The 14,556-nt window shown below is 39.9% G+C and overlaps 1 protein-coding gene across 1 annotated transcript; it reads right to left on the minus strand.

Moving 5' to 3' along the window:
• Positions 1–1,655: 1,655 nt before the first annotated feature.
• On the minus strand, positions 1,656–4,946 carry LOC138903029 (protein MAIN-LIKE 1-like). The gene is made up of 2 exons (XM_070190937.1): positions 4,800–4,946; positions 1,656–2,123 (listed from the first exon to the last, which is right to left on the minus strand). Exons 1-2 carry the CDS (start codon positions 4,944–4,946, stop codon positions 1,656–1,658), a joined length of 615 nt encoding a protein of 204 aa, XP_070047038.1.
• Positions 4,947–14,556: the final 9,610 nt, after the last annotated feature.

A 14,556-nucleotide genomic window follows, 5' to 3' on the forward strand; every position in this document is an offset into this window, starting at 1 on the left:
ATGTCTTTAAAAAAAATAAAAATGCTTTAGATATTACTGACTAATCAATGAGATCAATACAAATAGAAATAATAGTAATACGAACAAACCAGCACCTGAGTAGCACCGCAATGCTCTGTAGGAACATCGAGGTGCACTGGAGTAGATAAAGTATGCGCTAGATCCTCAACATCCCTTGGTGATGATCCATAACTCAGTTGTCCCCACTATGCACGTCTCGTGTCGGAAGATCCTCAGCAACCGTCGATGGGTCTGGGGGATCAGGAAAATACTGATCCCACTCCTTTCGCATAATGGACGCGCCCGCGATCAACAATGGAGTTGAGGGGGTCAACTGCGAAGTCCCTGGCGATTGCTGAAGGCTGAATGACAGCATATCATGAGGAGCATCGTGTGGCTCAGGGTGGTTACTCGGCTGATCATCTCTAATATCCTCCACGGGTGCCTCAACACCCACTTGCTGGGGACCCCGTCCTCGCCAACCACCACGACCTCGTGGGACACCCCTTCCTCTCTGGCCACGCCTGCCATGTCTACCACGTTCACGCTCCACTGGTAGCCGATTACTCCTCTGGCAGCACATAAGCAGCCTAGTATCCTAATCACTCATCATCTCGGGCACCCCTCAATGTCTGGGTAGCCAGATCTGTAACTTGCCGGCCACACTCGTGCAAAGCTGTCGCTCCTTCGCCAGTATGCTACTGCATATGCAGTCGCAACTAGTAGAACTGATGTAGGCCAATAGCCTGCATAACATGTCAAATATTAATTAAGGAAGGATAATTTAACGTTATAAGTAAGTATAACAAATAACATACAAGTGCCTCATACCTCCCGGCATATGGAATGTATCAACCACTAGCGCGATGAACGGGATTCCCGATGAGAAGTCGGGTAACGCTGCGATACAAGCCCATATACTCATGCTCGCCATCCGTATGCTCAGGTGGATGGGGTACCGGAATCAGGTCATACCTCTGGTCCCAAATCTCAATTTGGGCCTCTAGCCATTCCAAGTATGTCTGGTCAGCCCTAGAACGATCATCCCACTGGTAATGTGTCCTAAGCCAAGCGGGCAGAATAGGTACAAGCTTTGGTCGACCAAACTGGCAAAGGACTCGCTCGGTGGCATGATGCTCGACAATATCGAGAAATATCAGTGGGACAGAAGAGCTCCACATAGCTCGTCCGCGGGAGCAATAATCGGGCAAACCGGCTATGAGCGCGTCTTTGTATGGCCTCCATAAGAACTATTAATTAAACATAGGAATCGTGAGTAAACGCAGCACATATAAAGCCAGGCCAAGTAAACTTAAAAGTACATGTACCTACACGCCTTCAAGCAAATCCAACAAATCCCTGTAATAGTGGAAATGATGTCGAGCCTCGAACTCGCGTCTGTAGCCTCGCCTATCAACTCACCTCCAAGATAAAGGTAGATACGGTGGAGGTGATGCATCCGGAGTGATGGGTGGTAGAGGTGGTTGGAACTGCAGGAACCGCTCCCAGGACCAAACCTAATATAGATTGTGGACGTAAACTTTAAGGTATTGTTTTACTATGTATGTTATAATCATGAAAAGAATTAACTATGTTTTCACCTGCAGCAGCAGTAAAAATTCGGCAATGTCTCTCTGGATGCCCATGCTATCCCATCACGTCTGCCTATACATGTAACCTAGAACAGCTGCACCCCAGCTGTAACCAGGTAAATCATCTAGCCACTCAAGATGATGTTGAAATCTCAAACTGACTAGGTTTCCCGAAGTGTTCGGGAACAGTACACCACCAAACATCAGTAGGAGCACCAATCTCGTGTGCCGATCGATAACCTCCGGCGGTGAATCATCCATAATCTCCACATCCATCGCCTCCTGATGTTGCCGGACGGGCGTCAGCTGCAAACGACTGGCCTCACTCAATGCAGTCTCCTCCGCTGGCTGGAATCTGGTGAGCCGCTGCAACATCTGCAAGTAATGCAATCCCCTGTAGTCTCTGAGAGCATGCGGGTAAGCTACAGGTAACCCTTCAACCGGCAGCCCGAAAAGAACATCTACGTCCTCAAGTGTGATGGTAGCCTCGCCGATGGGTGGATGAAACGTGTGCGTCTCCAGTCGCCATCGCTATATCATAGCCGTGATCAACGCTTAGGTGAACTGCAACCGGCCGATCTCTATAATCCTATAGAAACCCGTATCCTGAAGGCTTCTAACTATACGGGGATGGAGTGGGTGGGCCCTAATGAACTCTCACATATCGTCTATACATCTGGGGCGGAATGTCTAGGACAAACACTGCCCATCCCATATGTATGAAGACCTATGGTTGGCATGTAGCAACATTAGCTCTAGAGATGCACGTTCGGGATGCACAGGGGGAACCTCCATGAAGATGTCTGTAAATTTAACAATATTAATTAAAGTATTTTCTTTTTAATTGCCTAACATCTTTAAATATATTATAATATATTTTATATTAATATTTAATTGATACTTTTACTATATTATTACTTAGGTTGATACATTTTTTATATTATAATTTTATATGTTAGTTTATTATTTTATATGTTAGTTTCTTATTTTATATGGTAGTATATTATTTTATATGTTAGTTTATTATTATATATGTTAGTTTATTATTTTATATGCTAGTTTATTGTTTTATTTGTTAGTTTATAATTTTATATGTTTCTTTCTTATTTACCTATTTTTGGGTATAATAGAATTAAATAATTAATTTTTATATGAATACATGATTTAATTAATAAGTATTCATATACAAATAATTAGTTTGACAAATATTGTTATTTTCTTACATGTGTTGACTAGTATTCGAGAGACTTTGTGTTTGAACTATCATCTTTTTCAGATATTTTTGGGGTTGACATATAATTAAATAATTAATTTTAATAACTACAAAGATACTACGCTAAAGGGAACTACATTGTACTACGCTAAAGGGTACTACATTATAATTACGGGTAATCCATTAAAATTACGGGCACAACATAATACTAAAGGGAACTAAATAACATTAATTATTCATAAAATAATAATTTATCTATTTTACTAATCTTTTAGCACATAAATAATCTAATACAGATAAAAAATAAAAAATTAATTTAATCACAAAACAATCACGATAATACATATACCACAGTAAAAAATAACTAATAAATATTTGTTATAACAACTAATAACATTAATTATTCATAAAATAACAATTTTTCTACTTTACTACTTTTTTAGCACAATAATAATCTAATCCGTATAAAAAATAACAAATTAATTAAATCGCATAACAATCACGAAAGAACATATATCACAGTAAAAACTAACTAATAGGCATTTTTAATACATATGTTTCAACAAAAAATAAGTCGGAATATCTCGATTTTAAATTTTTTAAAAGGTGAAGATTTGATGATTTGGGGGCCGAAACAAGAAATTCACTAGGCGATAACGCCTTAGATCCGATGTTAGCTTGCTACAATACCGAGAATCTACACTTTTTGTGGGACCGGTGGGTTCCAATGGAGTTTTTTGCGTTAAAAATGGGGGGACCGTTGGGGGGAATTAAAAAATGGGGGGGGGGGGGGGAGGGGGCTACTGGTTCGTGTCTGGTTGGGGAAGGAGAAGGCACACTTTTTTATATAGGTATAGCGCGCATATATAAGGCGATATACTATAGCGCCTTATATATGCGCGTTATACCTTTATAGTTCAAATATAGCGCGGTTATTCACCGCGCTATACCTTAACGGATAAAACTTCCATTAAAGTATAGCGCGATGAATAATCGCACTATATATAAAATGGTGCCCAGTTATTATTTTAACCTATTAGTGTCTCTTGAGTCCAAAAAAACTACATTTAGGTTTCGGACTCGTTAGACTCCTTGGGCATAATATACCACAATGCAGAAAGGTTGAGAAAGAAACTGCTGAGGCAAAGGATGACAAAGGCATAAGTTACAAAGTGGGACCCCAAGTTACTGAACAAACTCAGAATGAGGGAGTGCAATCACACGAGAAGGATGAAATAGTGGAGATCAAGGAACATACTAAAGACATGGAAAAATTACACTAGAGGATGATGAAACGGCCAAAGACAATGCTAGTATTAAAGAAAGAACCAGTCGGAAGACCAAAAAGAAAAAGGCGACCAAGAAAGTGCCTAATGAGTAAGGTCATGTTTAAACCTGTTTTATCACAGAAAAGTAGCTGGAGTATACATTCCCAAAAAAATGGCCAGTCATGCTTCTCAAAGTGAACCACAGAACTGGAGTAAGCAAACCAAATGAGATGAGAAGAATTAGATACTAGGTGGAAGGGAGGTACAGAAAATATAGATATAGCGGGGAAAGTAGAACATAGACACTAATTTATTTATTCCTTTATTTCTTTGTTTGTTGGTTGTTGTACTAAAGTTGTAATTGGAGTTGTATTGGAGTATTAATAAAATGTGGTTTGTTCGACCAAAACAAAGGAAAAAGAATCAGGGTCTCAGTGAAACAAAAGAATTTGTATTACAATCTCAACAAGTGGAGAAATAAGGAAGTAGTTCCCATAATGTAAATGATATTAGCAGGAACTCTTCTAGCGTGGACACTAATTTCAAGAATCAGGAGGAAATTCAACCGGTGGGAGACCTCAGTGCTAAATAGAATATTGATACATTACCACCTAATAAGGAATGTGATCCAGATGAAGATGTGGACAACAATATGCTTGAAGATAATTCACCAACTTTCTTAGGAAATGAACTAGCAGATCTAGTAAAAGAACATCTCAATAATACCATTGACAGAAATTGATTATCACCACCAAAAGGAGCAGAAGCAGAATGAGAAAGAAAGGAAGAAAAACAGGAGAAAAAACTAATCATGTTCAGGGAAACCAAAAGTTTTCTAGGTTGTGAGAAGCATTCGTCATGATAATGAGCCATCTTCGTATTAAAGAAGAGCCACCAATCCTACCTGGCAAGCAGCTATGACACAAGAGTTTGAGGCCATTTATGCCAACAACACATGGGACTTGGTTCCACTACCTGCTGGGAAGCAAGCCATTGGTTGCAATTGGGTGTATAAAGTCAAACACAGAGTGGATGGAAGCATAGAAAGGTATAAGGCAAGACGGGATGTGAAAGGATATACCGAGAAATCAGGAATAGACTACGCAAAGACTTTTTCTCCAGTTGTAAAGATGACTACAGTTAGGACCTTGATTGCTACTGCTGCCAAGAAACAATGGGAGATCTTTCAACTAGATGTGAATAATGCATTCCTCCATGGGGATTTATATGTCTACATGAATCTACCACAGCGCCTTAAAGAGCACTCTCCAGGGTTAGTGTGCAAGTTATAAAGCAGGATAACAGTTAATGGTATGACAAGCTGATTGAAGCTTTATGCTCCAAAGGTTATAGTCACTCTATGCATGATTACTCCTTATTAGGGGTATCAATGGTTCGGTTCGGTCGGTTATTTTATAAAATTTGTACCATATTAATTTTTTGGTTATTCTATTATGTATAACCAAAATTAGACTTTTAGAAACCGTACCAAACATGTCAGTTTCTCTTCGGTATTGGTACAGTTCGGTTAATTTTCGGTATTTTTTTAAATGTCACTTAAAAGTCATTACTAGAAGGAGAATGCAACAACATAAGTACTTTTATAGGACTTAACAAAATTCTCTAGACATTTTTACTATTTAAAGGGTGATGAATTAAGAAAACATGAAAGATGGCCAGAATATAGATCTATCAACTATTCTACAATAATATTAAAAAAAAACTAAGCAAAGATAAATAAAATATGAATTACACGAGTGGAAAGATATTAAGTAAGTTGGGACTCAAGAATAAAGTCAATAGAAGAGTAAATATTCAAAAATATAAATTTAAATCATACGAAAGAAAAAATATTCAGTACATTGTAGTTTGCTACTCATAGTTTCAATAGTAGTACAATATGTTTGGGAATAAGGATATTGAGTTTAATTACTTGTTGGCTTGTAATCATTTTCATAATTTCAAGGCCCAAGAAAAATGTTAATGCTTTATTATTTTTAAACTTAATATATAAATATATTTTATTCATGTAACTTTATTCGGTACGGTTCGGTATTTTTTCGATTTATTTTCATAAAATAAAAAACTTACCCTAATTATCGGTATAGTTATAGATTTATATAAAAACGTATAATTTTATTAAAAGAAATTTAAAAATCATTTTGGTGCGGTATGGTTCGGTTGGTTTAGTCGATTTTTAAATATCTATTGACACCCCTACTCCTTATTCTACAAGAAGGCTGGCAACTCCATATCTTTTGTAGGGTTTATGTTGATGATGTATTGCTCATAGGGAATGATTTGGATGAGATTCGAATGCTGAAGTCCTTCTTGCATGCACAATTCAAAATTAAGGACTTAGGGAGACTACACTACTTCTATGGGACTTGAAGTACTTATTGCTCTCAGTGCACCGGTCTTCTTCTCCTCTTGACCCCTCAGTTAGTTGAAGGCTAAAGAAGGGGCCCCTTTGTCTGATCCTACCTTCTATAGGAAGTTAGTTCAGAAGTTGAACTTCCTTACTAACACTAGACTGGACATATAGCTTATGGAGTACAACACTTGAGTCAATTTATGTAGGATCCTGTAGAGACTCATCTTCGGGCAGCTTATCACATGCTCAGATAATTGAACAAGGATCCCATCTTAGGGGTTTTCATGTCTAATGACTCTGACCTCTCCATTAGTGCTTATTGTGGTTCTGATTGGGTTGCATGCCCTGATTTTGGGAAGTTAGTATCAGGCTATATCGTTCTGTCAAGGAAAAATCCTCTGAGCCGGAAGTCTATGATACAGGAGACTATCTCCCTTTCATTAGCAGAGGCAGCATACAGGTCTATCAGGAAGGTGGTTGGTGAGCTTGTCTGGTTGCATATAGTATTTATACAACTGATTGTTCCATCTACCTTGCCTATTCCAATATAGAGTAACCAAGTAAATCATCAACCGGTAAATCAGTTAAACCAATGATATAAAAATGGCACGGCATCACCCTTCGTGCTTTTACCCTCATCCTCACCATGCAGCAGTGAATAAATGAGATGAATGGCACATCATCACCGTTCGTGCTTTTACTCTCTTCCTCATCATATTATAATGAATAAATGGGATAAATGGCACGACATCAGCCTTCGTTCTTTTACTCTCGACCTCACTATGTAATAATAATAATGTAAATACAATGACACGACATCACCCATCGTGCTTTTACTCTCTTCCTCACCATATAATGATGATAATATGAATTCGAGTAATAGATAATGTGGAGAATATATTTAACGTCAAACTTGATGCCAACATACCAAACTTCAACTTCCACAAATATTTGCTAATTATAAAAGGGAAATAATTATGAAACGAATAATCAAAGAAATAATAATCTAACCTAAACATGGACATCATAATTAACAAAACAATAAAATACAAGAAAACAAGTTTCACCCGCATGCTTTAACCCAATAACAAAGCATAAGTACTCGTCACCTCACATAAACATTGTTCATGCACATAAAACACGTAGCAAAAAGTCTAACAAGTCCTAATCCCTCAAGTCAAGGTTAACCACAATACATACCTCGCTCCGCAATAAAATCAAAGCTCAACCAAGGCTTTGCCTCTAGAATTAGCCTCCAAACGAATCAAATCTAACCAAATATAGTTCAAACAATTCAAAATAAGCTTTAGAAACTACCCACGAGTTGAAAAGGTTCAATCTTTAATGATTTTGGAAAAAGTCAACAAAATTCATTCCTGGACGCGCTTGGTCAAATCCCGACATTCAGACCAAAACCCAATTATCTGTTCACCCCCGACCTGATTATGTGATTAATTTCGAAATCCGACCTTAATTTGAGGTCTAAATCTCAATTAATTAAAATCCTCAATTTCTACCATAAAAAGCATAGATTAAAGGTTAGAAATCAATGGGTGTTGATGGAAATGGACGAAAACGAGTTAAAATCTACTAACCTATGAAGTTGGGATGAAGTTTCTCTTCAAAATCGCCTCTAGGGAGAGCTCAAACTTGAAAATGGTAAAAAGTGAAGAAAATCCTGACTTTCAGCTATTTTATTAACTGGGCATCAGATGCTCTTCGCGTTCGCGAAGCACCTGACGCATTCGCGAAGAAAAACGGCCAGAAGGCCTACGTGTTCGCGATGTCACCCTCACGTTCGCGAAGGCTTAGATCTCCCCTTGCCTTCGCATTCGCTAGCCACAACTCGCGTTTGCGTAGAGTAACAATGCAGCTCCCCCAGGATCCCACAAAGCTTTGCGTTCGTGGAGACACAATCGTGTTCGCGAAGGGTAAGCTCCCCTCCACTTTGCGTTCCCGACTAGTACCTCTTGTTCGCGAAGAGTAACTCCGCCTCAATCCCAATTTCCTCTTTGCGATCACGAGAGTAGCTTCGCGATCGCGAAGCACAAAACACTAGACATCAGCAGATAGCTGAAACCAACAATTTCCTAATTCTGAAATGGTCCGTAACCTATCCAAAACTAACCCGAGTCCCTCGGGCTCCAAACCAAATATGCAGACATATGTAATAACATCATACGAACTCGCTCTCATATTCAAAACACCAAAATAACACTTAGAACCATGAATCGGACATCAAAATGTATGAAATTTTCAAAGAAACTTAAGAACTTTTAAATTTACAACCGGACATCCGAATTACGTCAAATCAACTCCGTTTTGCACCAAATTTTGCAGGCAACTCATAAATAGTGAAATGAACCTATACCAGGTTTCGAAACCGAAATTCGAACCAGCTAGCAACAAAGTCAACCTACGGTCAAACTTAGGAATTCTCTAATCCTTCAAATTACTAGTTTTCAACAAATCACGTTAAATCAAGCTAGGGACTTACGAATTCAATATCGGGCATAGGACCAAGTCCCAAATCAAGACACGGACCCACCAGGATCATCAAAATACTTATCTTGGTCCGTTTACCCAAAATGTTGATCGTAGTCAACTCAAATTATTTTTAAGGCTAAAATTAACATTTTCTTCAATTTTTCACATAATATTTTTTTGAAAAAAGGCACAGACTGTGCATGCAAATCGAGGTTACTAAATGGAGAGGCTAAAACTCAAAGTAATCTATCAGGTCATCAAAGTGTGTTGTACATTCTGGAGCTTAACAAAACTGACCCCAACTCTGGTCATTGAATTGTAATGCTGCTATAGTGACAGAAAACATATCACTATTAACATGGAGGATGGCCCTATAATATAATATTTTTATTTTTGTTTTTTATGCCAAGTGGACTTCAGCTGAAAGGAAGGAACTTTGGGAGAGCCTTGAAGATGTTAGCTTGTCGATCAATGGATCTTGGTGTATTGGGGGAAGTCAATATTATCTTAGATCCTGATGCAAAGATGCGGTGCAGACCACATAGGGCTACTAAAGATTTTGACTTTGCAAGTCACATAGATAATAATTATGGTGTGGCAGATGCCGAGTTTGTTTGACCTAAATACATCTTGTGTGATAGCTGGAGCCGAGGAAGAGGATCTAGAAAAGACTTGACAGAATTATGCTTAATGATCAACATGTCAATTTCAAACAATTGTGTAACACATCGAGGGAGAACAGGATCAGACCATAGACCTTTGTTACTAAAATGTCACTTCGATCAAGTCGATGCTATCAAATACTTCAGGTTTCTTTGTATTTGTTCTGAACAACCATGTTTTATAGGCTTGTAAGTTTTATATTGCTTCGATGCATTTTAAACATGCGTTGGATTACATCACATTACATGCTTAGACTGTATATATCATTATACATGTTATTTGGATGCATCGATGTATGTATTAGACCTGTAAGGCTGAGATAGGCTGCTGCATCACTTTATATGCTCTATCTATGAATATTGTGATATCCGTTGACTCTGATTAGCATATTATACTGCTATTGTGTATTTTCTCTATTATTGCAATGTATATGAACTACACAAGTTTTTAAAGTGTGTACTTTGACTAAATGCTAATCAATACTTTGTCGGGGATGATCAATGATGCTTACTGAGTAATGCGATGGTAAACTCATACTACACTTTTATACCCTGTATGTGAATATTCACTACTAAAAAACTGTCAAAATGCATCCAGCATAACCGACCAAAATCGGTTGGAATCAAACAAAAATCGACCGATTACCGACCTTTTTCAATTCATCGAAAAAAGAATGGTCGCAATAGGGCAGCGACCGCAGTCGGTCGATATTACCAACCGAAGTTGGTCGGTATTTGTCAACGCACTTTGACCAAGTTATCTAACACAAAATAATCTTATTGACCGAAGTCGGTTGAAATTTTAATTATTAATTTTTTTTAAAATTGTTCAATTCTAACCGATTTTGGTCGGAATGATTAAAATATTTAAAATGAAAAATCAATGTCACGACCCAAAACTCTAACCTGTCGTGATGGTGCCTATCGATGGTACTAGGCAAGCCGACCTTTCTAAATACTTCAATATTTCATAAAAAGGATAATTCAAAGCTTTTTCATACCAGAAATTTTAACAAAAAGCCGGAGTTGAATTCAAAATAAAATACGGAAAGATAGCCCCAAACATCGGGGTGTCACCAAGTCATGAGCATCTAGATATCCAGTCTAATAAAAACAGTGTCTAAGTATCAATACAGAAAAGAAAGAAAGCATAGAAGAAGAGACAAGGTATGCAGACGCCGGCAGCTACCTCGTAGTCTCCGGTACTCGATCGCGCACGAACTCAATGACCTCCGTGATCAAACATACATGGATCTGCACATGAAGTGCAGGGTGTAGCATGAGTATAACCTACTCAACAAGTAACAGAAATAAATAAGGAACTGAGAAGCAGTGACGAGCTATACAATTACAGTTCATTTTCAATAATTCCAGCAAAGAATAGGCATGCTTTCACATCTGACAGTTTAAGTCTAATCAGTTTCATACAGTTAAAGTTCAGGTAATCCAGATATAGAATCATTCAGAAATTTCACAACAATGACAGATAGCAACTAAGTGCATCAACAAATGAAAAAACAAGTACAGCCTCTCAGGGCAAGAGTCACTCAACTCGTCACAACAGCTCAAATCAGTCGGCTCTCAGCCCTCAGTACTCTCACTCAATAGGTACCTGCGCTCACTGGGGGTGTGCAGACTCCGGAGTGGCTTCTTTCAGCCCAAGCGCTATATCGCTGCGACTGTAGCCCGACCCAATCATATAAGTAGCCATAAGGCTCGTTGCGATGTGCAACCCGATCCACAATCCATATATAGCCATAAGTCTCGCTGCGGCGTGGAATCCGATCCACAGTCCATAAATAACCATAAGGCTCATTGAGGCATGCAACCCGATCCATATACCCTCACATAGCTCGCAGCTCGGCACTCAGGCCCTATCTCAGTCAGTAACCTCTCTAGTCCTCTCGGGCTTTCAGAAATTATACAAATCAACCAAAAGCGTTAATAACAAGTATCAACAAGAAAATAAAAGGAAACGGATATATGACTCGCAAGTAGCACTGTGATTGAGTTCAAGACAACAAATAGCAGTTTATCAACAAGTACTCAACCGCTGCGGGTCCCAACAGTGATAACATATGGCCTAAACATGGCTTCTAACATGAATGGCAATCAAATTTCTAGAAGACCGAGGGAACATGTAATTAACAATAAGCTATTCGACTTTACAGTCTCAAAGGCGGACCAAGTCCCAATCCCCCACGGTGCACGCCCACACGCCCGTCACCTAGCATGTGCGTCACCTTACAATTAATCACATCATACCAAAATTCGGGGTTTCATACCCTCAGGACCAGATTTAAAAATGTTACTTACCTCAAATCGCGCAAAATCCTACTCCGCAATGCCTTTGCCCCTCAAATCAATCTCCAAACGCCCCGAATCTAGCCACAAGCAGTACGATATAATTAATATAGGCCTAAAAAATCAATTCCACAAGAGAAATAAGAAATTATAAGCCAAAATCTGAAAAAGGCTCAAACCGGCCCCCGGGCCCACGTCTCGAAATCCGACAAAAGTCACAAAATGTGAACACCCATCCACTCACGAGTCCAACCATACAAGAATTACTTAAATCCAACATCAAATCACCTTTCAAAACTCGAAATTTTAGCCTATGAAGTTTCTACCATTTTTTCGCAAATTTACAACTCAAATCACTAATTAGATGATGAAAATAGTAATAGATTCATGAAATATAGTCTAATCCGAGTTAGAATTACTTACCCCAACAATCTTCTTGAAGAAACCTCGAAATATCGCCTTACACCAAGCTCTCAAAGTCCCAAAATCGAAATGGAAATCAAACCCTCGAAATCTTGTTTTCTGCCCAGTTCTTACGCACATGCGGACCTACTGTCGCACCTGCGACACCGCACCTACAGAATTTTCCCCACAAGTGAGGAAATGACTTAAGGGACTGGGTCCGCATGTGCGAGCAAGTGGTCGCACCTGCGTGTGCGCACCTGCGGACAAAGGTCCGCTTCTGTGATCTTCCCCTATATCTCACTGTCCGCATCTGCGGAGCTTCGAGCGCATCTGCGGGCTCGCAGAAGCGAAAATGTCCTTGCACCTGCGACCCCTAGCCATCTCCTTAACTCCCACTTCTGCGCTCCTTCACCCGCACGTGCGAGTACGCATGTGCAGTCTCCCCACCGCAGGTGCGAAACCACCTGATATCAGAAAACTTCAGCCATTTGCCTAAGTCCAAATTTAAACCGTTAAACATCCGAAACACCCCCGATGCCCCCGGGACCTCAACCAAATATACCAATAAATCCTAAAATACCATACGAACTTAGTCGAGACCTCAAACCACGTCAAACAACAACAAAACACGAATAACCCTCCAATCTAAACTTAATGAACTTCGAAATTTCCAAATTCTACAAACGATGCCGAATCATGCCAAATCACGTCCGATTGACCTCAAATTTTGCACACAAATCATGTACAACATTACGGACCTACTCCAACTTCCGTAATCAGAATCCGAACCCGATATCAAAAAGTCAACCCCCCGGTCAAACTTCCCAAAAATTCGACTTCCGTTATTTCAAGCCTAAATTAGCTACAGACCTCAGATTCACAGTCCGAACACGCTCCTAAGTCCAAAATCACCCAACGGAGCTAAGAGAACCGACAGAACTCTATTCTGGAGTCGTCTTTACACAATTTTGACTACGGTCAAACTCTTAAGACTTAAGCTTCCATTTTACGGACTGTGTGTCCCAAAACACTCCGAAACCAAAAACAAGACATCCCGACAAGTCACATAAGCATAAACAAATACAGGGAAAGCAGTAAATAGGGGATCGGGGCTAATACACTCAAAACGACCGGCCGGGTCATTACATCTTCCCCCTCTTAAAACAATCATTCGTACTCGAACGAGCATAGAGACATACCTGAAGTGGTGAAAAGATGAGGATAACGGCTACGCATATAATGCTCGGTCTCCCAAGTCTCCTCCTTGACCGGCTGACCCCTCCACTGAACCTTCACATAAGCAATATTTTTTGACCTCAGCTTTCGAACCTGCCTATCTAAGATCACCACCGGCTCCTCAACTTAAGATAAATCCTTGTCCAACTGGACTGAGCTGAAATCCAACACGTGAGGCGGATTGCCGTGATACTTCCGGAACATAGAAACATGGAATACTGGATGAACTCTTGCTAGACTGGGAGGTAAGGCAAGCTCATAAGCAACCTCCCCAACATGTCGCAATACCTCAAATGGATTGATAAACCTTGGGCTCAGCTTTCCCTTATTTCCGAACCTCATAACGCACTTCATAGGCGAAACCGGGAGCAAGACCAGCTCTCCAACCATGAATGCAACATCGCGAACTTTCCGATCCGCATAACTCTTATGTATGGACTAGGCTGTGCGCAGTCTATCTTGAATCACCTTAACCTTCTCTAGAGCATCCTGAACCAAGTCTGTACCCAATAATCTAGCCTCGCCCGGCTCGAACCAACCCACTGGAGACCTACACCGCCCACCATACAGTGCCTTATATGGTGCTATCTAGATGCTCGAATGATAACTGTTGTTGTAGGCAAACTCTGCTAGTGGCAAGAACTGATCCCACGAACCCCCAAACTCCATCACACACGCACGAGGCATATCCTCTAATATTTGAATAGTGCACTCAGGCTGTCCGTCCGTCCGAGGGTGAAATATTGTGCTCAACTCCACTCGAGTCCCCAACTCATATGTACGGTCCTCTAGAACCGTGATGTAAACTATGTACTCCGGTCAGAGATGATAGATACTGGTACGCCATGAAGCCTAACGATCTCGCGGATATACACTTGAGCCAGCTGTTCGGAAGAATAGGTAGTCATCACAGGAATGAAATGAGCTGACTTGGTCAGCCTATCCAAAATCAGCCAAACTGCATCAAACTTCCGCTGAGTCCGTGGAATCCCAACAACAAAATCCATAGTGATCC

The sequence above is a fragment of the Nicotiana tomentosiformis genome, chromosome 12 (assembly GCF_000390325.3).
Source record: "Nicotiana tomentosiformis chromosome 12, ASM39032v3, whole genome shotgun sequence".
NCBI lineage: Eukaryota > Viridiplantae > Streptophyta > Magnoliopsida > Solanales > Solanaceae > Nicotiana > Nicotiana tomentosiformis.

Coding starts and splice junctions, on each gene's coding strand:
- LOC138903029 (XM_070190937.1), bottom strand. CDS start 4,946: ATGGCTCATTATCATGACGAATGCTTCTCACAACCTAGAAAACTTTTG. Junction 2,124..4,799: donor ATAATCAATTTCTGTCAATG/GTATTATTGAGA, acceptor GCTATGATATAG/CGATGGCGACTGGAGACGCA.